This window comes from Camarhynchus parvulus, chromosome 5, assembly GCF_901933205.1.
Source record: "Camarhynchus parvulus chromosome 5, STF_HiC, whole genome shotgun sequence".
Lineage (NCBI taxonomy): Eukaryota > Metazoa > Chordata > Aves > Passeriformes > Thraupidae > Camarhynchus > Camarhynchus parvulus.
Window position 1 is genome coordinate 45,380,733 of NC_044575.1, and position 25,868 is coordinate 45,406,600.

At 39.7% G+C, this 25,868-nt stretch overlaps 1 protein-coding gene across 4 annotated transcripts in view; it reads right to left on the reverse strand.

The window, feature by feature from the left end:
- CCDC88C (coiled-coil domain containing 88C) overlaps positions 1-25,868 on the reverse strand; it is a 96,178-nt gene that overhangs the window by 11,780 nt on the left and 58,530 nt on the right. For all 4 annotated transcript variants that reach the window (XM_030949264.1, XM_030949265.1, XM_030949266.1 and 1 more), the window contains exons 11-24: positions 25,396-25,542; positions 22,890-23,034; positions 20,052-20,233; positions 16,895-17,032; positions 14,413-15,483; positions 12,093-12,220; positions 11,083-11,224; positions 10,284-10,472; positions 9,740-9,901; positions 8,288-8,565; positions 3,484-3,627; positions 1,946-2,132; positions 1,566-1,711; positions 280-369 (exon numbers count right to left, since the gene is read on the reverse strand). In XM_030949264.1, coding sequence (XP_030805124.1) covers positions 280-369; positions 1,566-1,711; positions 1,946-2,132; positions 3,484-3,627; positions 8,288-8,565; positions 9,740-9,901; positions 10,284-10,472; positions 11,083-11,224; positions 12,093-12,220; positions 14,413-15,483; positions 16,895-17,032; positions 20,052-20,233; positions 22,890-23,034; positions 25,396-25,542 — 3,149 coding nt within the window. The remainder of the gene's footprint in view (positions 1-279; positions 370-1,565; positions 1,712-1,945; positions 2,133-3,483; positions 3,628-8,287; positions 8,566-9,739; positions 9,902-10,283; positions 10,473-11,082; positions 11,225-12,092; positions 12,221-14,412; positions 15,484-16,894; positions 17,033-20,051; positions 20,234-22,889; positions 23,035-25,395; positions 25,543-25,868) is intronic.

Below are 25,868 nucleotides of genomic sequence, written 5' to 3' on the forward strand. Positions count from 1 at the left end.
GCGCTGCTTAGTCACCATTGTGGGAGTAAAGTGGTTCTTTCCCAATTATTTTGGGAGTTTCAGATTCTAGTGTTAATACAGAGGGCCCCACATGAGGCCCTGTACTCTACATTAGCACAACCTGCTGCTTCAGGAATATCTTGGAGAGTGAGAGGGAAGAGACAAGTGGAGATGACACCACCCTTACTTCAGATGAAGTTTCTGTTATTGTCAGTTATGGAAAGCCTTTTCTTGCCCTCACTGATCTGTACAGCAAAACTGAATCCATGTGGAACTTACTTTTTTGGAGCAGGATCATAGAACTTGTACTGGTCCATTATCTTCTCTTCAAGTTTTTCCTTATGTCTTCTTAAGGCATTCAATTTATCACTGTGAGGGGGGAAAGCATATTCTGAGTCATCTGTATGAAATTAAGCATAATCAAAAAACTGAAGACCAAAAGCCACCAAGAGAAGAAAGAGACTGAAATATCTTCCTATCCTGAACCTTCAGGATTCACAGCTTGTTTGCAGAGGGCAATGCAAAAGCCTACCAACCATGCTGATGGGTGATTTTTCTGCAATAAAGCATGAAAGGTGAAAGAACAACAGTAGATGGTGGTGCAAGATTACTAACTAATATCTCAGGCAGATTTTGTTTGGTGGGTGTTACGACTAATTGTGGTTTTTATTGATTATTTTGTTAACCTACACAGGGAAGTTGGCAAATCTTATTTTCATTCAATCAGTAAGGCAAATGTACCTCCATCATAGAACAGTCAGACACCAGGATGAACAGTTCAGAGAACATCTGAACTGCATTCAACCTATTTCAGCAAACAATTTCTAACACTTCAACCATATAAACCAGTACTGCTATAAAACTCAACTCAGTAACTCCCACATCATCCGGATGTGCTTAAACTAAAATTCTTGGGATTAAGAACATTTTTCTTCCTTCTTTCATACTTATAAGAGAAATTCACTACAGCAAAAGCAGGATTCTTTGTAAACACACAGTATCTTTAACAGGATATCTAACGTCAACGTGTCAACCTGGGCATGAAGGACACAGCAATGTATGTTGATGTCTGTATCCTTAAAAACAACATCAAAGCAGGTATTTCTTGAAATGCAAATGAAAAAAGCAAGAGGAGTATGAATATTTGCTATTCTTCAGGAACCTAAATACAAAATAACTGCCATAAGACTGTATTTTTGTTGCAACTTGGCTGTTTTCCAGAACCTTAAAACTCTTTCCTCCAACCTCCTCTTCTTTGAGAAGTACCACTGGGTTTAGCATTCCATCTTTTCTAACTGTATTTTCCACATAGGTTCATCTGAATAATTTGAAAAGAGCTGTGTTTGCCCAGGTGTTTTGTGAACAACCCTTTGCAGTAAGGCGATGTGGAAACATTTTCTGCTTTCTCCTATTACACTTATCTGCTAACAAACGTCCCCTTTTCCAACAGATGTCAAGAAGACCCATCATTCCACTGCCTGCTCTTCTAGTCCTGATAGATCATTTGTATTCTATATTTGTCTAGATTACTTAAGGTTTCACAATTCAAATCTCTTTTTTCTTACATGTACTGTTTCTGTTCTTCATGATACTGCTCCTTGCTCTCCATGTTCTGCTCCAGTAACATCTGATTCTGCTGGCTCAGCATCTGAATCTGGCTCAGGAGATGATGGTTTTCTTCTTCCAGATTTCCCTTTAGACGGGACAGGAGCTATGAAACAGGACAAATTAATCTTTCCTCTCCATCTGGCTTCCCTGAAGTGCACCATAATCAAGATAACACAATAGCATGGTAACCCAAGATAAAAACCTACACACTTCAAACTATATGGGAGTGTTGTTACATAGTTTAACCTTCTATATACAGCATGCCCAAAGCTTCATAGCACGTATGGCAGCTCTCTAGCCCAACAGCAGCGGTAGCTGGGTATTCACAGCCACTCACCTCACAGTGGTTATCCAGCTTGGTCAGAGAGATATCCATGGACTGGTGCTGTTCTTTCAGCTCATCATAGCGAGCTTGCCAACGATTCAACTCCAGCTGAGAGTTGTTCAAGGAAGTTTTCAGCTCTTTAGTGTGTGAATGGAGCCCTTCATACTCTGCCTTTAGTTGGTTGTGCAAGAAATTCACCCTAAACACCAAGAAGACAGCAGGCTTATGAAGGACACTTCACAGAAATGACCTCACATTCAAAGACCACACTATCAGTTTGCAGCGCTCACTAAATCAAACATAGTTCCAAAGAGTAACTCCTAAGGACATTTTTATTCTAAGCATTTCATAAAATTTTAAGAAGTAGTGGTAACATTACCAAAAAAAAAATATCAAATTTACAAAATAACTGAAAGGAAAATACATGAAAAATAAAACTGCTACTTCTTCAATATGGAAGAAACACACCACAAATTTCTGAGGCACAATGTATTTAAGAGCATTGGGATACAAAGGCAGCTCTATTTGGCACAAATAAAGAAAACTCACATGTTATTTTTTTATCCTGATGCATGAAATATGAGCATTTAAGTGTCCTGAAGTGTGAAACACTGTGGTGTTGTAAGAAGATACTGTGGCATTCTTTTACACTTTTAGGTAAATCTAAAAATGTCTACAAATCAGGAAGGCACAACAATAAATAACTAAATGAACAGATTAAGTTCTGTATCTGCTGACAGATAAGCCTGGTTCTCTGCCAGCCCTGCAATCAACACTATGCAACATCTTTGTCCCCAAGAAAATTAATTAGGAGCAGCAAACTTGAGAAAACCTCTCAAGAGCTCTATACTGTTCTAAAGTACACTTGTACAATTGTAGCTTAATTTAAAATGTAATTTTTAAATATGATTCAACCTGACATTGCTTTAACTTGATGTGCTCTTGGCCGCTCATTTGCACCACAGAGATTCTCAGAACACTTTGTAGTATGAACAGGGCTACAGGGAGAACCTTGGGTGTGGCTCTCAAAAGGGGCTCTGTCCTAAGTTAACAGCTACCCCCTGATCGAGAGTCCCTAAGACTGCTTTTAATAACAGGAATGTCAATTTTCTCTGGGCAGCAGAAAATAAACAATGGTAACTCCTAGAGCTAAAATCATATTGTGCAAAGACCACAAACCAGTGCTCCTCAAGGGGAAAAAAGACAGTATAATTTGGGGGCTTGGGCATTTGTAGTTCTGCCCAAAGGCAAATGCTTGGAAACAATTTATTGCAGAAAATGCTTTTGAACTGAACCAACCACATGTGGAAGCTTATTTTGTATGAGCAAAGGTCCCAGGTCTGAAGCACCAAATAACAGTATCAGTTGACAGTATTCATGAAGCTGACAATCTTTAACAAGTAAAAATTACCAAATTAACAATACCAAAATAGAGAAAAGAAGAACAGACACGTTATATGAAGGTATTTCAGAGCTAAAGCAACACATCCGTGTTTTGCATAATTGACTTTTAATTGATATATGTAAAAAATTTAGCAAAGGAACCATACCTATCCAGTTCCTCTCTCAGCTTCTGATTTTCCCCAGTGGTTATTGCATTTGATCTTCTCTCTTGTTGCAAAACCTCTCTCTCATTTTTTAAAACTAATTCCAACTCTTCCAATTCTGCTTTGTGTTTCGTTAAACTGTTGTATCTGCAAAAGGAAGAACAGCATACACTCAGTTTTCATTTAAACATTTTTCTTCCTCTGGGTTAATATTTTTAATAGGTAATACCACAATGATTAGAAAGCATCTTGTTTTCTGGCTTTATTTATTTCATCCCCATTTATGTGGTTCTACCACATAAGTTCTACCAAAGCTGAAGAATTCAACATTATGCATGAAAATTCAACTTAGTATACAAGTCAGCAGAGAAGTCTTGAGAAAAAAAAAAAGAAAAAGAAAAGCATTTTTTAAGGAAACAGGAACGCAACTGCCGGAATCTTACTTCAATTTCAGATTCTGGTCATTTAGTAAAAGCATTAGATTCTGCAAAATGGGTGGAAACTACATCACTAAACTGGAATCCCAGTCACCCAGTCACAAATAACTGACAGTGGCAAGAGTCAAAAACCTGACTAGAAAGTAGCTCCCAAAAAGCAACAGGAAAGCAGTGCAATGAGCAAGAGTTTGTTAGGGAGCCACCTAATCCTTATTAGGTTATATGCATAGGTAATAGCATCCTGCACATCTACTAATCTCCTGCATATTCCAGACAGATGATGAGGTATCAGTGAGTTGACAGCAAAACACCTTTAAGCAGAGGCTGACTCATCTCCTTGAGTTGCTCTATTTGCTCATTAGTGAAAAAAACCAAGAGCAAAACCAGTGTTCACATCTAGGCTTGCACTATTATTTGGTTTATATAACTTGTGCATAAACCATTCAGGGCAGGGAGATGGGGAGAGAGAGAGAGAGCTGATGGCATCAGCCCTCTCTTTAATTTTGATCTCTGGAATGCTGAAGTAACCGAGGTGTGGAACAACTTCCCTGATATTTGGCACGGGCATGGATTAGGCAGGCTCAGCCTCCCTAAGATGCTACACCACCTGCATCCAGAAAACCCTTAGAAGAAAGAGGTGGACTGACATCATTTCACGAGGCAGCAAGCTGTTCCCAGATCTTTCTTCTGGTGGCTTCTGTCAGAATATGTCCCCACGCACACCAGCAGAGGCCACTGGGGCCATTGGTGCAGTCAGTGTCAAAAGTCATCAGCACAATTTTGGTCACTGCAATAAAAGGGTATTGCCCCAAACTATCACGTACATCTGTGTCAAAAATGGAGAAATACTCTTTCAAGCACTTTTAAAAGAGAATCAAAGTGGAAGATGCAGCGTTGCTTAAAAAGCTAAAGAGAACAAGCATCTTTCTGTGACTCTTATGCCAGCAGAGATGAATGCAGAGCACAGTTACTCTGCAGTCATGAAAACTTCAAAACAAAACCAAAACCAGCAGACAGCACCAAACACACTGACTCCTGCCAACTTGTTTTTCTTTCAGCCTACCATTCCATTCATCCCAGGGTCAAATTACAGCCTGTCCCAAATTCCAGTCCATTGAAGGGCCACACAGGAAAGTACCTGTCTCCCAGACAAAAGCTGCTTTATGCTACTCATTCCCAGTAACAGCAGTAGAGTTTAATTAACCTTATTTATTTGTTTTCTCACTCCATTCAGCTCTGGGACATTTCAAATTCAATGTCCATACAACAAATGGAAGAACCTGAAAGCAGAGGAAGGTTTCACATCCAGCTCCAAGAAGCATTTTAGACAAACTGTGCTGATGCAGAGTCTGAGAACACAAACTTCAGTCAGTCCTTTGGCAGAGATTACCATGGCTGTCTCTGCAGAAATTGCACTGTAAATTCTTTTGCTGTCTCCGTATGATAGGGCTACTCTGTTCATTTTTATCCAAGCCCTCTATGTTTTAAAGAGAAGCAGAATACTGGTCCAGCATTACCAGCCAGGCCCAGCACCACAGGCTGCCACATTGAGCCGGAGTCAGCTGCTCCCCTAGTTGTTAGGTGAAAGGTAAGGAAGAGGAGAGAGACTGTCTGCAAAAATGGAAATGATTGTTTGTGTCCGGAGCCCAACTGAAATCCCCAGGCAAAATCTTCTTGTAGTAGAGATTCAGCCTGGAGTCTACAATTTGAGCACAATCTGTGCAATCTGACAAGCTCGACCACCAGGGACCAGGTTACCCTTCCTGTAGACTATTCGAAACTCATGTTCATTTCACTTTTTAAAGCATCGGGCTCTTAGACAGAAGAGTTTCAAAAAGATTTTCTTATACATGAATATAGAATTCATTTTGGCTCTGACACAATCCATTCCTCGGACTGAGGAAATGTAGTCCTCTTTACTCCTTTTGGCTTTTATTCTTTCTGCTGCTTTTTGAGAAGAAATACTATGGGTAGATATTTGTGACTGAGACAATTTTGAAAATGCTCAGCTATGATAAAAGGTGTGACAAAAGGAACTCAGAAAAATAACTACCAGGCAGCACTGGTAATAATAATAATACAACTTCCTGCAATATGTAACCCTACAATGCAGGGATTCTTTCCCCAGTGTATCTGCAGGATTAGACTTCTCCAGACTAAGCCACAAAGAAATGCTCAGAGATCTGTTAATCATCTGTAGCTACAAAATTATTCCCTTCCCTTAGTAACATGCAATATGTAAAGCAGTTTCAAAAATGCAGAAGCCAGCCTTTCTGTGTTCACTGAGACCGTCAGACACACACCTCAAAGTCAAAAAACTGCTATTAATGGTAAATGACCCTAACATACTAACTCTCCTCTCCTTGCTGAGCCAAACCCACACATCTGTGGTTTGCTGGGCTATGACAGGCCATTTCACTGCAGTTACAAACAACCCATTATTAAATCCCCACTGCAGTGTTAATATGTGCAGACAGAACCAAAAGCGGTTTAATGAAGTTTGCTCAGGTGCAGAAAATATTCTGTGGTTGGAATGCAGCAGAGTGAACTACACAAACCTTTGGGACCTTAGCTGTACATGTTGTTGGATGTGCACAAGCTAACTGAAGTTGCTGTGGATCTTCCTAGACAAGCTGAAGTCATAGGTTTGTGTGGACGTGTAATCCTGCCCTAAGCAACAGAACTCTGATTACAGTGCTGTCACCAGCTGAGGAAAACCAATCACCTTGGAGTTGTGACATGCAAAACCCATCTCCTAAACACCACACAAGAAAATTTGGTTGCACTGAGCTGTTCTGAGGAAAACTTAGCAGGTGGTGCATTCTAGCTGAACATGAAAGTGAAATATTCCGTCTTAGCAGTCACAGACCTTAGTTAAAAAGAAGAGGTGTAAGAAAACTTTTCTTATGCTACTCTTTCTCCCTTCTGCTCCCTCAGCAGCACATGATGGAGGGAGAACAAAACATGCATTAAAAAAGTAGCTTGTGGCTTTTTTCCTGACAGCCAAATGAAGTCCTTGGACAAATCACCTTGATAAGTATCTTTTAAGACTGATCTGCTGAGGAGGATACTGCACACTTAGTACTGCCAAAACTCAACTTGTTTTGAATATAGAGAAGGCCACCATCTGTTCCCCTGCAACACCTCTCACTGGGAGTCACACCTCAGAAGGGTCCAAACTGTTAATGATTACAGTGGTGACCCTCTACAGATAGCCTATTCTTTGAAAAACACTTTTTCCTTAGGCTAGAGCTGCTTAGTGTTTGGTACTCATCAAGCAAAGAAAGAATACAGCAAATTGCCTTAACACACTGCAGTGTAGTAATCTCAAGCAAAGCCTGAATCAATGAGAGCCATTAATCAGTCTGAGAAAGACTTGGTAAGCAGGAACAGTGTCTATGTAATCACTTACAGCTCATTTAGTTGACAGCTGAGCAGCTGTCCTGCCACACAGCCCTAGTGGATATTTTAATCACAATAGTTTACTTCTGCACTTTATAAAAATCTACCACACATAGTATTTGCCAGCTCCTTGGTCTTTCAGGAAGAAAAGTTTAGCACCAGTTTGCAATCCACCATCAAGGACTGATCACCACTAAGCTGCTCTGAACCCAACTCATGATCTTGCACAGAAATTAAACCTAAATAAAAGTGTCTTGAGGAAGATCACTGAAAAATATAAGAGACATTTGAGAAGTAGGCAGAGCAACATTTTTGTAGCAATATATTATGTGTATTGTTCAATTCATGCACAATTGTCAGAAAATGACAGTGACTAGAGACTAAAGAATTAACAGTTTACTGATTTTCTAATTCAACTGAAGGGCTTGAAGCAAAAACTTTAGATTATGAGAACTACAAGAAAATTATTAATACATCATTATCTCATAGTTTGGTCAATATAGCTTCCTTCAGAGAGCCTCCTTTAACATGACATGGATGTCAAAAGGTTCAATGACTGAAATTTCTCAAGATACCCACTACTCACATTTGGGTGACCTGCAGACTTTATGGTTTGGACAGAGACTCCACACAGTAGAACTGGAGAATGTTTTTAAGGCTGTATGACGTTATACCACAAATCCTTAAATGTAGCAGAAACATTTAAGTTACGTCTGACAAAGCATCTGAGATCCAAGTCTGTGTTTGCTGAATATCACCAGAGTCACCTCTGTTCTGCCACCTTTAGAGATCTAAAATCTAGAGCTTTGCAAATATTTTCATCTAATATCCCAATGACAATAGGAATGACTAGGCACTTTTTCAGGGCAACAACTTTGTAATTTCTGTTTGTAATCGGAGACAACATTTAAGGTTAAATTGTAACAGGCACATTTTCACCTCACTATACCCCTGAGGAGTGAGCGTACCTCTCACGCAGACCTTTGTGCTCCAGATCCAGGGTTTTGTGTAATGTTTTCAGGCAGCTGTGCTGATTTATCAGCCTTTCATACTCTGCAGACTGCCGTTCATGCAGTGAAGTAAGGTGTTCATGGTCCTGAAGCAACGACTCATACTCAGCTTTCAGCTGCTCCTTCTGTTTCAGCAGATTTTCATTCTCGTTCTCCTTGGCTGTCTGCTGATTTTGCAGTAAAGCATTCTGGGCCGTCAGTGAAGCACTCTGGGAGCTGAGAGTTGAATTCTCTACCTGAAGTTTTGCAAGTAAAAAGTAAATGTTACTTATTCACATCTACTGGTACATGCAACAAACATTTCGTAGCAGCTTACATCCATATAGAGTTAGTCAAAAATGCCTACACTGCCTTGTTGACTTAAGACATCTATGTACAATTTGGCATCATTTTGGGAGTACTGCTGGCAGTATGCACCACATAAAGCTATGCTGTCAGCAGTATGAAAATTATCACAATCACCTCTAAACTGAAAATACACTGTTCTTCCAGAAGCTCTTGAACCCAAAGACCAAGATGATCTGGAATACTCACAATTCAACTGCATTTCTGACAATCATGCTCAGAGTCAAAAGTTACCCTGTATTTGTGTTCAAGTAATAAAACTCAAGTTCCCCCAAACTCAGAAACATTAACTGCATCGCTGTGTATGTGGACAATACTCCTAACACTGTGTATGTGAGCAGTACTCCTAACAAGTCTGGTTTCAGTAGAGAGATGGTGCACTGATTTTATATAAGTCAGTTACAAATGGGAAACTTGCTAATAATATAAGTCAATTACAGATGGGAAACAATAAGAACAAAAAACCCCCATCTCTCCATCTCTGAACGTGCAAGAGGAAAACTTTGAAAAGTGAGTCATGCTAAAGAAATACAGTTAATCCAATGTTGTCCTTTGAAACTCGTCTTCTCAAAGCAAGTTTTTTTTAAAATCAAGTAATTTTTAAGAGTATCTTTTCCACTGGCAACTTTGACATTTTGTCTGAAAGTCTGAAAACTGTGACTGGAGCTCATTGCTACAACACCTAAGGGGAGCTGACTTTTGTCCTCTTTCCATTTCTGCTTAGCTCTTTCACAGGCATAGCATTAACACAAAAAAGAAAAGCTTTTTTTTATTTCAGAAGTGTAGCTTCTGGAATAACACATCTGGATTTTGCTGTAATTATTTTAATTTATTCTCTCTAAATAACCACCTTCTTGCTGAAGGTAGCAACCAGACATTGGCTACAGACCCAATTTCCCTTCTAGCTTGGAGAAATTCAGACCTCAAATGAAGCTCCACCTCCTGGGTTTCATCTTTCCATCATTACATCAGCCTATCAAGACAAACATTTCATTATTGTCATCTCCTCCACACTACAGTAATCAAATCCAACCTCCTGGCACAGAGGCACAAGGATGTTCTAACCTGGAGTTTGGCTGTCTGTGTCTGCAGGGCAGTGTTATGCTCTTGAAGGAAGACATTTTGTTTCTGTAGTGTCAGGATCTGAGTGTTGAAGGAGACATTCTGTGTTTCCAAATGCTTTAGCTGTTCCTTAAGCAGCTGCTTCTCAGTATGCAGGGCTGCATTCTGAAAGAGAGATGGCATTGAAGGGATGACAGGAAGAAAAGAAACAGCTGTCCTTGATTATCTGGAGTCCTTTCAAAGATGAGAACCAATTAGTGATGATCATTCTGCAACAAAGGCATAAAAAAACCTCTTTGCAGCAATAAACGAAAGTAGGACAGATGTTAACACACAGAATCTATCCCTGCAAAGATGGGACAAGATGGATACAAGACACATGAAGCACTTAAGTCCCACACAGTCCTAAGAGACATCCAAGGAATCTGGTAGACTTGGGTGCTCCAGAAAACCTACTAGATTCCTTTAAGCTCAAAAATGCAATTTCCACCAACCCACTCAAGAGCACAAGAGAAGTCTATGAGCTAAGAAGAAACAGAAGGCTTACATTCCTTTCCAGTTCAATGGCCCTGTCCTTCAGTTTCAGCAGCTCTGTAGTGGCCTCTTGGTGCCCTGTTTCCAATTTCTCATTCATTTGCTGGTTGGCAATGAGCTTCTCTGCTGAATTCCTCAGTGACTTCTGAGCATACTGCCCATCCTGCTGAGTCTGCTTGAGTGCATCAAAGTCCTTCTTCACCTACACATTCAACAAGCAACAACCCTTAACACTGAAGGAACTGGAATAATGCATTAATAATGATGGGAAATGTCACTCCTCTCTTGCACTGTACAGACTTTCAGAGATTCAACAACCATTACCCCACTTCACAGACAGGGAAGCTGAGACACAGACAGGTGAAAGAATCCACATCTCTTGCCCTCATGTCAGGTGCCTTTAGACTCAAGCTCACTGTCACCTAACAAACAGGCTGTTCTTAGGGGAGATGTTTCAACTGCAGTCTTCCTCAGCCCATGTTTCCACTAAACAAGGCAGAAAAACACAACCATGCCAATGAAAAAAAAAGGGAAAACAGATCTACAAAGCAGTTATCCAAGAAAACCCCTCCTGATGTGCCCCTAGCCCAAAATTTTTTTATGAATTTTGTGTCATTACATAGAAAGGGACAAAAAAAAGGCAGTCCAGTGAAAAAACGGTTCTTAGGAAGGATGTGTATAGGGAGGGGCAACAAGAAGAACAAAGCTGTTCTTCAATTAAAAAAAAAAATCAAATCTCAAACCAAAAAATCCCCAAACATGCGCAGGTACAGAACTGCAATGTGAAAAATTAAGTTCACTTAAGCTCTTACCATATTTAGATCATTCTGTAACTGCTGGTTCAAGTTCAGAAAGTCTTTCACTTGCGCTTCCAGCATTGCAATCTTCTCCTCTTTCACAGCTAGAGTTGATTTTAGTGCTGATTCAGTTTTGCTTTCCAGAAGCTTGTATTTTCTGAAAAATATGATAATAGCTTTCTGATGTCTGCCACTAGGATATGAGCCACCATCTAAACAGCAGACTTCACCTTCACCTGCTCCCAGTCTCACTGCATGTTAAATTATACCTGCCTGCTTCTTCAGGAAAATTATTTCCTCTACTGCTGCAGACAACTACTGATATAATATAGCTGGGGAATTCACTTATGGACAATCCAATCAATTTTAATAGCGATTAACACCAGCATAGTTCTACAGAAATATCAAAGAGTTACATTACTTGAAAGAAAATAAGTTTCTCTCTTTTTCCCATATTTACACTCTTCTTATGGCTCTTTTGTAGATTCTTAACAAGGAGGAAGATCCACAATTTAAAGATTCCTACAAGATGAGTAGGTTTCTCTAAGTAGGTCTTATCAAGAAGCCAATATACAAACAGGTTGTTGGGATTTTCTGTTCATTACTATAGAACTTACAAAGGAAATCCTTGCCATCAGATATTTCTTAGGTAACATCTATGTTTATATAAACAGGTATCTAGACCATCAGTTACATGAAGTAATGACAGAGACTGTTTAATAGACACCGTTCTACATGAAGAGAAATACACACTGAAATAGCTACCCAGCTACTCTGCTGGGGAGTACAGAGGAACTGTAGTAACACCGCTAGCATGGGGACAGAAAGTGGCATTTCTTCCTTCCACCCAAGAAAATGCTTTGCAAAAATTACAGTATGCTGCCAAGCTTGCCTCAGAAAAATGTAGTTTATGTCCAAAACTGTTAAGGGTAATGGCAAGGAGGCAGATGAGAACCAAAAAGAAAGGCAAAGGGCTCCAGTTAGGCTGAGCCAAAAGAATGACTGGAGGAGCTTAATTTCCTTACGTGTCATCATTGCCATTATCATCCTCCAGCAGCAGCTCTTTGTTCAATCCCATCTTCTCCAGTTCCTGGCTCAGTTTGTCCAGCTCACTGGACAACTTTTGACTCTTCAGCTTTTCCAGGACCAAATCCTGAAACAGCATTAACACAATTAGTTGCTATGCAAAGGGTGGTGGTAATTATCAAGCACTATACATTTTTAAGAGTACTGAAAAATCCATTGGATAAAATCCTAGTTTCAAGTAGGTCAGTTAAAATTCTTCATCAGTGACAGCTGACTGCAGAATTAAACTGATTGGTTTTATTTATAGGTCACTTGAAATAAATCTGCAGAATGCTTCTTTTGGCCTTTGTTTCACTCACTGTACTGAACCATTTCTGCCAACATGGCTTTGTGCCTGACTGCTGAAGGAGGGAATGTGCAGGCCAAGAGACACCACCCCATCTCTGAGCAACACAAGGATGTGTGCAGGGCAGGGGACAAAAGCAGGGGGAGTTTCCACCTCTCAGCTAGGACAAAAAGCCCTGCCAGCACTGGTACACACACACAGGAGCAACAGGACTTCAGTTTGGAAGCCTCCTGAGGTTTTGTGGCTGTGATTTTATTACCAAGGGACTTGGTAACAGGGTCAGCAGTGAATAAAGCACTGAGTTTCTCACATATGGTAAATTACTGCCCAAAATTTCAAAAGTGTAACTATATTGTAGAGTAAGAGACCGGACAGCTCTGGACATGAGAGCTTGGTCACTTATTCTGGTATCTACTGGTGCAGCCTGGTTTCATTTAGGTTTCTTTGGGAAGAAACTAAAGCAGAACCCAGCAAGGAAGTCATACAAGGAGAAGACTTGGTGGTGCTGTACCAGAAATTTTATTGGGACAATGCTTTGCTGTCATGCCAGTAAAGTGGTCTGTGTGGAAATGGCCTGGGGAGACATAGTGCCACCTGCATTTCTAAAAAGGACAGATTATTTTTGGTGCATAGCTAAGTGTGAAGATCCCTACCATTCAAAATTTTCTGAACTACAAATGCACCATAGAGATCTACATTGCTTGTGTTTCTGTTAAAAGTTTTCTTAAACACATGAAGAAAGAACAAAAAAGCTACTGAAGAACTTTAAATTAAAAAAATAGCCTGAATGTCAAACAGAATCAAGAATAAAACTTTATAAAATACTTTGTCAAAGTAGGTATTCAATAGTCCTCTGACATCAAAAATTTAGCCATTAATTCATTCACATGGCAAGGTAAAAAAACATGGTTACGGTCAGTGCCCATCCAGTGATCTGTAAACAGGTCCCTTCAACATCCATGAACTCCTTCTGCAGGATCTACAGAAAGTAACTAAAGAAAAGAAGATGGGCTACTGTATGGGTGTGCACCACTGGAAATCTGCAAAATTCTGAGAATGGAAAGATTATAGAGGAGCCTTCTCAGAAATATTGTTTTAATAATTTTTAAGGAAAGTTGGATAGAAACGTAACTTGGGACTGCATCAAGTGTTTCTGACAGACTTTATTTCTCCTCCTCAAAATTACACTAATGCTTCAAAAATTGAAATAAAACTAAACCTTGAGGTAAGCAATTGCTTACTGTATTAATCTTGCTAAACTTATCTATTTCACTGCAGCACAACCCTTTTTCCTTTAAACAGTCCTTCACAGGAAATCTGGTGCTGGCAGGACAACAGCAGCCAGGACAGGCAATGAGAGCAAACTGCAATATTATAAAAGTGTCAGGCTCTAGCACACACATCCTCAGATTGCCAATGTCCTAATGCTTGGCACAGGGAGAGACCACTGCAGCTTAGCATGCTCTCATCCAGCAGGGAAGCATTTGGGGAAAGGTGCTGTAAGGTAGCTGTAAAGCAAAATCTTGGTGCAGCTGGTTTAGGTTGATCATTTGGGACGGTTTTGTCTCTTTCAGAACAGGGATGTCTATGTGTCCTCAGCAAGTGCTAGACATTTCTAGGCCTGAGAGTCAATCTCCCCCACTGGAGCTCTCAAGTTAGCAAACAATTTTGTAGTCATGGTTAGTGAAAGTATCAAAGTCTTTGGTTAACAGGCACCACATAAGAGCTGTTGTAAAATTTTATTCTGCATGAAAAAAGATGTAATTTAGAGAGTGTATTGTGGACACAAAGCGGACACTGCACAACTGCACCAAGTGCAGTTCTTGGCATGTTCCACTTTCCAAGACAACACTTTCAAGTGACTGTTGTTAAGGCTGTGAAGATGTCCTGTGGGACAGATATATCCCTTTAGTACTTCACTGAGCTGAAAAAAAAAATAGCAGCATAGAACCCAGTAGAATTAACTTGCTTACCTCTCTCAGTGTAGCTAGTGTTCTCTTATCAATTGTAACTTGTTTTAGAAGGTCTTTATTGTCCTTTTCAAACTCTTTCAGTTTACAAGATGACTCTCTGAATCGAGCAATTTCCTTTTCTAGTGTCTTGTTTTCCTTCTCAGCGACTGCTAGCTTTACTGTACTGTCATCCAAAATAGCATCTTTCAGCTCCACTTGCTGCCAAAGCCGTTTTGTTTCTTTCTCTAGCATTTTTTTGTCTTTTTCTAGCTGAGACATTCCTTGTTCTAGGGCTTTGTTTTCCTTTTCTAAGCTCTCTAGACGTTTGGCAGAAACCTTTAGCTCTTCAAGGTTCCTCTGGAGGACCTGATTTTCACTCTCCATTCCTTGAATTTCTTTTTCTAATTCCTGGATCTTTTTACTGCTGTTCTCCACAATTTGCTGAAGTCTCTGGTTTTCAGAACTGATACTCTGATAGCTTAGCTCCAGCCTCTCTGATTTCTTGTTCATTGCTTTTAACATTTCCACATTCTTTCTTAAGTCCTCTTTCTCCCTCTCCAGATCTTTATTTTCTGCTTCTATTTGTGCCATTTTTGTGCTAGTAAATCTCATGGTCTCTACCACTCTTCTAAGTTCCAGATTTTCTTCATCCAATTGCTTGTTGTCCCTTTCCAGGTCACCAAGACGGATGGAAATATTTTGTAATGTGTCCAAGGATTTTCTTAATTTCCTATTTTCCACTTCCAGATCACCATTTTCTTGCTCAAGAACTTCCACTTTTTCTGTCACTATTTTCATCACTGCTGCCTTTTTTGTGAGCTGTTCATTCTCCCTCTCCAGCCGGTGGAGCTCTTTTTCCATTTCTTCCACTCTTTCCACTTTTTCTCTAACCTGGTCAAAATCCTTCTGCAATTGTTTCTTCTCAAATTCCAGCTTGCTCAGTTTGCTACTTGTCTCGGTTACAGTTTCATGAAGGATTTTGTTCTCTTTTTCAATATCTTTCACTCTTGCCTCACTGCTCACTTGTGATCTTTGTCTCAGGGATAAGACAACTTGATTAAGGTGATCATTTTCTTGTTTAAGGTCCTTTATCTACATAAACAGTTGTGCAAATGTTATTAATCTACTTTAAAGTATGGTACAAATTAGTCCTAAAGCTGAGAGATAACCATTAACAAAATCATATCCATTTAATCCAAGACAATTTTCTCAGCAAATTACTGACTTGGTAACCAAGAACCCAAACTCTTAAAAAAATTGATCTGAATGAATTAAAAACTGTGCTACATTCCTGCTACCATCCAAGAAGGCTGGGGCAGAAGGAGAAAGCAGACAGAGGACCTTCAGAGAACACCTTGGTGAAGATGCTTTGTTACAAATCATTCTTAATAGAGGGTATCTTTCAATCTAGGTTTACCTTCATCTTGGGGACCTGAAGACTGAAATTATCTCTGGTAAGGTGCCAGGAACCTCACAATACTTGAAAATGTAGAGCAGTTACAGATGTCATTAAAGACACACTTCCTGTAAGGACAGTACACTCACCCACTGGTCAAATTTCAGCTGATGCAATTGTAATTTAGACTGCAATTTGCATTTGATTCTTATGCTAGACAACATCCACACAAATCAAAAGGGCCTAGACTTGAAAAAACCACAAACTACTCTTTTTTAACAACTGGGAATATTTCTGGTTTTACTTCCTGCCCTACCTTCAAACCACCTATTAATTCCTGCCACAGAAAGTCTGTATTTGTTCTAACAAAAATATAAGCCTCTGTTGGTAAAGTGCAGTTTCCCAGGGACAAGTCTCGGTAAAAATTCTTTAAGATGAAAAGAACTACACAAATTAGACATTTCGCTATTTCATTTTCACCTCACAAAAACTTAAGAGTAGATTTTAATACATGTTGAGAATATTCAGACCAGTCTCTAATGATCTGTGCCTGTGTTTTTTTAATTTGTCAAATCAGTACAGATGATACTTGCACAAACCTCTAATAAGAGAGTTTTCAGGCATTGCACATGAACTGCAGCACAGTGGTAAAAGCTGACGGGCAATTAAAATGTCAATCCAGAAGACAAGTACTTTCTCAGCATCTCTTTTAAATAAAGCAAAAAGGCTGAGTGCCTAAGAACCTCAATCAACCAAACCAACCATGCCATACTGGTGATGGAAGACCACCTTCAGCAACCAAATGGGGATTTATTTGCGCATCCTAAAACCAGTTGGTATTCCACTGAGTAAGATTCAAGGCCTTTTTCACTCAAGGGGGCATGTTCATATAATAGCCTGAAGATCCCCTTATAGTAATAAGAGCAGGAATCAGCAAAACACGTTGGGCTTTAAGACTTGAAGAAGATTTTAACCTAGATTTGAACAAGTTCAACCTGCACTTAACAGCTCTCAAATTGCCTTATCTCCCTGAGAGAACCAGATGCTGTAAATGGCATCACTGAATTACTGAGCACATGTTGTTATATTACATTGAGAAATTCACACCTGTCTGTCTTTGTCGGCTTTTAGAGTCTCCATGACAACTTGTAGCTGCTCTTTATCTTTTATCAGCTCCTCACTCAAGGTTTCCAAATCTTGATTGCTTTGCTTCTCTTTTTCAATTTGATTTTGCAACTTCTCAATCTGTGTGAAGAGAACACACCAAAACACATCAACCACAGCTGGACACAAGGACTGTCTGCACTTTAAGTCATTTTGAAGACCAGAGAGAAATGAGATGGGAACTATGGCTAAATGATTAAATCCCTCTCTCCTGCAGTTACCAGTCTCAGAGGAGGAAATGGACTGCCTTGTTTTTCTCACAGTGCTAAGACTCTTCTTCGTGCCTTTGAAGATCAGAGCACATAAGGCACAGCAGTAAGAAATGCTTAGTTCACCTGCCTGCTGAACGCTCTGTTGTGCTCCTGTTAACAGGAATTAAGTTTCTGGTGCTCCACTTCCTGAGGAGCTTGCCTCCTCCTAACCTCTCCATCACTGATGGTCTTATCCACCAGTTAATGCAGGCAGGTATTAAGACACTTCAGCGAACAACAGCACTAAAAGACCAAAACAACAACCTAAAACTGGAACAGAGGAAAACCACTAAAACACTGGAGTGACTAAGGTCATGCTCCCACTCCTTGTATTCTCTTTTCCCCAGCAGATGACAATACTGCATTGGAAAGATTTGTGAATAAGGCTCCAGTCCTACCACAAAGTTTTCTCACTTATTCATTTTGAAAGTTGTACTTGTAATGCATGAGAAGCAGAAAAGCAGTAGCTCTTCAGTACTTAGAATCAAGAGGTCTGGGAACTGTACTCCCCAAGCCAGGAAATAATTCCTTTTTAAACTTGCAAAGTACTGTGAGCACCTACAGCTCTGCACAAGTATCAGCTCATTTTTGTTTTGGTATTATCAACTCTGCCAACAGTGAGAATGTCAACGAAAGGGGTATTAAACCTAATTCTTCCAAGTGGGAAATAGCTGGAGGCTGGGCTCTGCCTATGTCAACATGCCCCTCATTACAGGAAGTGTTTAAACAAGCAGGGGCTGCCCAGATTGGAGATAAGCAGGGTTCAGCAGCCAGAAATGTAACCATGGGGAGGTTCATTGCTCTCAAAGGAGCTGTTCACAGAAAGCTGCAACAAACTCAGTAGCTCAGCAAGAGCTGATCTTCATCTGCACTTCCCAGAAAACTGGAGGCAAGTAAGACATTACTATTTACAGCTCTTTTCAGTAAGTCAGAAAGGCAGAGACAACAGACAGGTACTTGGACTGCTACTACTTGAGCATGCCTGAAAGGAGGGTTTGATACTACCAGCTCCTCTGAAAAACTTGTAAAAAAGAAAAAAAAAAGTACATAACTACTTCTTTATAGCATCTCCTCTGGTACTACCAGAATAATCCTGTTTCAGCTACATGATCCCACCAACCACTAGATCAGATAAACAAGCAGATAAACAAGCATATTCAAACAATTTTTGAAAGTCTCAGACAGTGGATGAGATCTCAGATCAGTTAAACATCTTTAGGGAGACAGGATTTTACTACGGGTATCTCAGGAAAGTTTCCAAAAGAACCCCAAAGACATAGAACATTTGAGAAAAATACTTTCTCTTGTCCTCTGACTTACACGTGCTTGACTTTAACACTGCTCCAGAGCTCTCGCACTCTCCCCTGCCCACTGTAGCAAACATTTTGTAACAAATCAGCGACTTGGCCTATTATTTCCCCTGGCACACCTTACTGTATTCTAAGTGAAGGCAATCACAACTGTTGGCACCAATACAGTGCCATAACAGGAGGTACCCACAGGAATCGGCCTGGGGCAAAGCCAGAGGCTGATCACAGTTGTTCAAGTGACTTAAATTGCAGTACACCACAGGTATCTGCTGAGGGCTTTCTCTGCCTCAATCTCCAGTTTTAGGCATGTAAATTAGAGCTGGATTGAATTACTTATACACAACAGGTCATAAATGGAAGTGTGGAAGGAAAATTAAAGAGTGAACTGAATCTTTGCAGTTTTCCTTTTTCACAAAAGAAAGAAAAAAAGCAGAACCGATCTCAACTTAGCAAATGAATCTCTGCAGAAGATGGAATGATCCAGTGCTGGATACTGCTCTCCCTAGCAGAGAAATGGGCTTGTTACAATCTAGGAATCCACAAGCAGTATTTCATATGCAGGTGCTTTCTCCCCTGTCCTTTAAGGGATTCAGCTAGCTCACAGGCAAGCCAAACAGAACTGAAATCCTTGCATCAATGTCTCACACACACAGGTTACAGAAGTAATGGGAAAAGGAGAAAGGAGCCTTATATTCTGGATAATTTATGAATGGTAGGAATGTGGAAAAATCCAACATGAAAATGTTTTATACTACAGAGTAGGAAGCATCCTTTTTCCCCAGCAGCACTTGGCTCAATTAATCAGAACTGAAGAATCAAGTAACCAGACAAAAATAAGGCTGGTAGCTGGAGGTGAACTGAGCAGTGTATTTCACAAGGACAAGCACGAGCTGGCATTTGAGCTAAATGTGATCAAAGTTAATAACAGAGTGCAACACATGTACATGTAAGTACATTTACAAAGTGATGACCTACATGTTTGTTACAAAGATGGAAAGAGCTGAGGTCTTTACAGAGAGACAGAAACTAGAGAAGTTATAACAGCTAAGAGGACAAGAAAAAGAAAAAGCAGGCCCAGGACTCTGGACAGCAGGACAGACATTTAGAACATATTAATCTGAATTCATCCGTGTAATTTATTTGACTTACATGTAAAAATTATTTAACTTTCAAAAAACAAAAATAGTTCAATGTGACCACGGCCTCCTTTCTGTGAGACAACAGAGAGGGACACAATAAACAGTACAATCTGACAGGGGCAAACAGGCACTAAAAACCAGCTTTTATTAACAGGAACAGTCACTTTTTCTTACTGTGATGCACGTAAGCAGGCAGTGAAGTAGAAGGGATTAAATAAAATTATTAGAATTTAATTGCATTAAAATGCAATTAAATAGACAGGACCAAAATCATGGTCAGTCTTACGGGGATCACAGGTGAACTCCCTGAAAACTCTCATCATTCAGGAATGCTGCACAGCCCTTTGTGCACTGTATTTAAAAAAACTAAGAGCTCCATTTGCTCCTGTGAGCAAATTACCTTTTTGCTAAGCTGCTGATTTTCCTTCTCCAGTTCCACAAACTTTAGGCTGCTCTCTCTGGAGGTCAAGGAGGCATCTCTCAGCTCTTGGATTGTGTTCTGCAAGCTCTGATTATCCTTCTCCAGCTTCAGTATTCGACTCGAAGCACATTCATTCAACTCAAACACAAAGGACTTTCTGGCTGTTGAAACATGAGAAGCAGAAGGTGGCACTAATCAATTCACCAATGTCTCCTTCTGAGGTGCACAAGATCCACTTGGATGAAGATTATTGCTGTCAGTCTCACAATTTCAGCTTGACTGCTATGTAAATACTTGGTTAAAAACAGAACCCATTTGCACAGATAACCATTAATACCTTTAATAAATAGGGTACCATCTGAACAGCCAGCCATCTAAAAAGTTGCTTACTTTCTTAATTCATCTTAAATTTGCTTTAGTCATGTTGGGAGCATGTCTAATGTTAGTAACAAAATACAGTGTGATACCATCTCATACTTTTCACAACAGAAATAAACTGAGGCAGAAAGTAAAACCCTGCTAAGTTTTTGCTAAAACAGCAAGGTGGTGCACTTCCAAGAGCTAGTGAAAACTCAGGTATTCAATCACATTCAGTCATAGAAAAAATTCTTACAAAAGAGAATTCCAGTGCTTGTCTTTATAGCTTCTTTGTCAAGAGTGTGCTGAAGCACAGAGAATAATTTACTACTAGATATCCAGGCACGGGACACCCATCAGAATGCTGATCTGAGAAGTGTCTCAGAACTAAATTTATTCAAGTGTTACAACAGAGATGTTGTTTTACTCAATGCTTGTAGATCAAAAGTCTCACTACCTCTCAGCTTCAAATCCATCACCTGAGCCTCACTGCTCTGGTAATTTCTCTGCTGAGCATTTGAATAATTACAAGAGCAACCTTCTTGTACACATGAAGTAATTGCTACCCATCACTTCAAAACCACTTTTCACGTGAAATTGACTTTAACACTGTCTTTAAACCTAAGAAAATAAGTAACTCCTTCTAAATAAGCACTACAGCACACTGAGTACTTTAAGCTGGCAACTTCCTGAGATTGGTAAAATTCTGTTTGTTTCTTTTGCAGAGCATCATCTGGAAAGCTTTGGTCAAGTGAAGACTCAAATACTTAACATTTACTAACTAAATAATCCAGCTGAGTTCTGTTCTGAAGTTCACCTAAATTACTTTTTCCATTGCTTATTTTTAAAATTATTTTTGTTAAAAAATACCAAACTAGCTGGTAAAATCTTCTGTCGGCCACCCTTGCAGACTCAACCTGATAGCCAGGAATGGGAGATTTTCCAGAAGAGTTTTGCAGTCTGAGTCTATTTGTACAAACAAGCTGCATTCAGAACAGCAACATGGATTAAAATAAAACTTCTTACAGAGAATTACTGTAAAGTCAGAACACCACTTCAGTTAAATAAAAGTCCAAAGTTAAATGTACTTTAAAAAAAACCCAAAAAACGCTTCCTTCACCATTTTATTTTCCTACTGAATACAAATTTATGGATGTTCTCAGTTCCTCATTCTTTTTCTTTGGTTAATCAGAGAGCTTCTGAAGCTCCAGTGCTAAAATGTTACACATCAGTGCAGTGCTAAATCACTCAAGTGATTTTTTAAAGTTATGTTTGATAGAAATTAGTAAATAAGAGGTAACTAGCATTCCTCCTTCGATTACATCAACAGTGAAAGCAAATCAAGAAGGGAACAAAACTTGGTATTTTAAACAGGCCATAAAATTCAGGTATTTTTACATTTTCCTGAAATACTCTTGATCAAAACTTTTAAGTTTTGAGAGAGCTGTGTTTTCCCCCCACTAACACAATGAGCTGTATTGTTGATTACACAGGAGTAATAGAGTGACATTCATTTCTCAGGCCAACATAACCTGCTCTGCAAGATTATTATTTAGAAGTAACAATTAACTAGCCATTAATCTTAGTGAAGAGAACACAGATCCTAGACAGCAAGAAGATCTCAGAATTGGTGTCAGCCACACACACAGCTGTTTTACAAAACAAAGCTATTCTAGACAGTTTCACTGAAAACTTAACATCTGCTTACTCTAATTTATTCCTTTGTCTTCAAGTTCAACTCTTCCCGGCTCACAGAGACAAAAATGCAACACTTAGCAAAATAAGGTGAATATTCAATACTCAAAGCTGCATGTTGAATTAGAGGAAATAGCTTCTATTTGCCAAGTTCTACTTAGAATCGTTATTTAGACTGGTGTAACAGACAGAAGAAATGTTAAACACAGGAACCAATGCTAAAACCTGTCCAGTGAAGAAAGAATAAGCTATGTTTGTGATAGCTACGGAAATCAAATCAACCACTCAAAGAAAAAAAATCAGCCAGTTATTTTAACTGCACACATTTTTCAGTATCTTGTAAAAATAAATTACTTCAGCATACATTACTTCCTGGGACTTAAAGACCACATAACTGTCTGTATTAACCGTACTAAAGAATACTAAAGATCACAGACTCCACCCAACCATTCAGTTAGAAATATTCAATGTGACATTTCTGCTGTGTCATTTACAAAGCTTTATTTTTTAATTTCTATTAAAGTGTAATACTTAAAAGTCATTCTCTCCGTGATGACCATAACAAAAGGAAAACATTTTGATGCTTTCCAAAGAGAGTGAAAGGAAGAGGAACACATTTTAGAAGTTCAAAAAAATGAAGGTCAAAGTCACGTGGCTGAATGAGAGAAGCTTTCCAATCTTGGATTCAACTTCTGTTCCCATTCAACCAATCTGTTTATTCTGAAACAGACCACAAACACCACATCTACCCCAGGTGGTACTCACTATCTGCAAGATCAGTGCTTTTAGACAGTTGTTCTAGTTCCCAGCCTAGGTGTGCAGACTCGTTCATGCTCTGTTTCTGTGCAATCTCCAAGACCATGTTCTCCTCCAGCAGCTCCTCAATTCTCTTCTTGTCTGTGTCCCGGTCCTGTGCAAGACACATGTGAATGAAAGCATGTTCAGCTCATCTCTGAGACTGCAGGCTGAGCTGCTGCAAGCACAGTGTATGCTGAGGGTAAAAGAATCTTCTTAAACACTGGGGTTTTATAATGAAATACATTTTCAGCATTACATGTCTGCTGTGGGCTACCTGTATGAGCCCTGTTTAGCACCAGCTCCAGTGCACAACACACTTGGAGAGAGGGGAATGGCAGTGAGAACTCACTGGGTGATGACAGGGCCACTACAAGCCAGGACTAGTATGGCAGACTGGATTCAAGATGTCTCCAGAGCTAAGCTCTTCAAAAACATGCAGCATCATGCTCTGAAACACTGGAAATTCTTCAGATAGAACCTTGCAGGACTTCAACTCATCACATCAAACTTGGACACAGTCATATGGATCAGCAAGTAACACCTGCCTCACAATTTGAATTCTAACTCCTGAAAACAGACCTGGAGAATGAATCTATTGTTGCTTCTTGTGACTGTTTGGGCCATTTGCTTTTGTGGGAACTGAAATGCTGCCTCAGTGGTTCTCAGCTTTTCAGAAACCAAAACTCAAAAATTCATCGAGTCACCAGAAAAGCATGCAAAATCTCCAGCAACTCTGGAGAAGCTGAGCATGACATGATCTTTATAATACCCTGAATCATAGAATCATAAAATGGTTAGGGATGGAAGGCACACTAAAGATTATGCAGTTCTTACCAAGGGAAGGGACACTTCCCACTAGACCACATTGCTCAAAGCCCTGTCCAACCTAGCCTCGAACACTTCTAGGGATGAGGCTCCCACAACTTCTCTGGGAAACCTCTTTCAGTGCCTCAACGCCTCACAGTAAAGAATTTCTTCTTCCTACTATCTAATCTAAACCTACTCTTGTTTAGTTTGAAGCCATACTCTCTTGTCCTATCACCGCATGCCCTTGTAAAATGTCTTCCACCATCTTTCTTCCAGGCTCCCTCCAGGTACTGCAAGGCAGCAATTAGGTCGCCCTGGAGCCCCCTCTTCTCCAGGTTGGAAAATCCCAATTCTCTCAGCCTTTCCTCACAGGACAGGTGCCCCATCCCTCTGATCACCTTGGAGACCCTCCTCTGGACTTGTTCCAATAGGTCCACATCCTTCCTGTGCTGGGACCCTAGAGCTGGATGCAGCACTGCAGGTGGGGTCTCAGCAGAGCAGAATGGAGGGGCAGAATCCCCTCCCTCACTCTGCTGATCACGCTGCTTTGGGTGCAGCCCAGGACACATCTGGCTCTCTGGGCTGTGAGTGCCCATTGCTGGGTCACATCCAACCTCTCACCCACCAGCACCCCCAGGTCCTTCCCAGCAGAGCTGCTCTGATCTGTTCATCCCCAGCCCGTGTTGATATCGGAGTTGCCTGACCCAGGTGCAGCACCTCAAACTAGATCTTGTTCAACCACATGAGATTCCCATGGGCCCACTTCTCGAGCTTGTCCCGGTCCCTCTGGATGGCCATCCCATCCTTCAGGTGTGTCAACCACACCACTCTGCTTGGTGTCACCTGCAAATCCACTGACAGTACACCTGACCCATTTGACAATGTTATAAATGACAAAGATATCAAGTAACATTGGTCCCACTATGGATCCCTGAGGGACACCCCTTGTCACTGATGTACATCAAGATTCAGTCATTCCAAACACCATCCTCCACATTTTTATTTCCAACAGAACCTGTTGAAAATCCTCTATAGATAAACCACAAGAATTCAAATCATGGTGGGATAAGAGGAGGACTGTTAAGTAAAATACAAGAGATGAAAGAGTATTTATTATTTCTAGTGGGTTTGTGAAGTCCAATATTGCTTTTTGTTTGTAGACAATAGTCTCTCTCTTATTACCTTTCCTTATTTATGAAGCAATAAAACATATCTCTGATTTACATATAAAGAAATTCTAGAATGTTGTGTCTTTTACAGTGGTAATGGATTCTTAAAGACTCTGCAATGGCTGAGGATTTTGTTTCCAACAAGAAAGACTATTTACTAGAGTAGATTTAATTTCCTGGTCTAAGAGACTTCTACTTAAACAGATTTTAGTATCTCCATTAACAAAAAGCGTGAAAGCAGACTGTATTATAAAATTGTGATATACCTTCTGCATTAAAAAACCCTCAGTCTCAGACAATGTAGCATTGGCAATAACTACCCTGTTAACATTACACTATTTCAAGAATTCATGTACAGAAAGTTCAATCTAAAAACCTCTTCAAAAGCACTATTGATTTATTTGCCTGTCTCAACCAGTTTCTGTAACTTGATTTCGTAATGTAAAGATAAAAATGGAAGTTAAAAAAATTAGCATAATGAAAAAGAAACTGCATACCAGCTCTACATCATGAAGTTTGGATTTCAACTGCAAATTTTCCTTCTCTAATTCATGCAGCTTATCACCACGAGCTCTTGCCATGGTTAGCTGTTCTTCTAGCATGGCTTTTGTTTCAATTAATACAATGTTGTCTTCTCTTAATTCCTAGGAAAAAAAATAACATTATTAATTTCTTACTGACTTTTCACAGACCAAGTGATTTTAATAAAGTGACACTGCAAAAAATAAGAAGTAAATCTGACATGTTTGTTTCATAGAAAGACTTTTACTTAATATTTTAATGAGAGATGATAGTATTTTTTATTGCCTTTGAGTCACTATGCAAGTAAATCTAATATTTCTTTGGGTTTTTTCCTGAATTTTACAAGATTAACAGTTTCTTTTGCTTTATATGGGGCTAGATCAAGAGGTGCACACAAAAGAGCAACTGTTCAATTCCATGTTATAATTCTTTTGCCAATTCATCATAG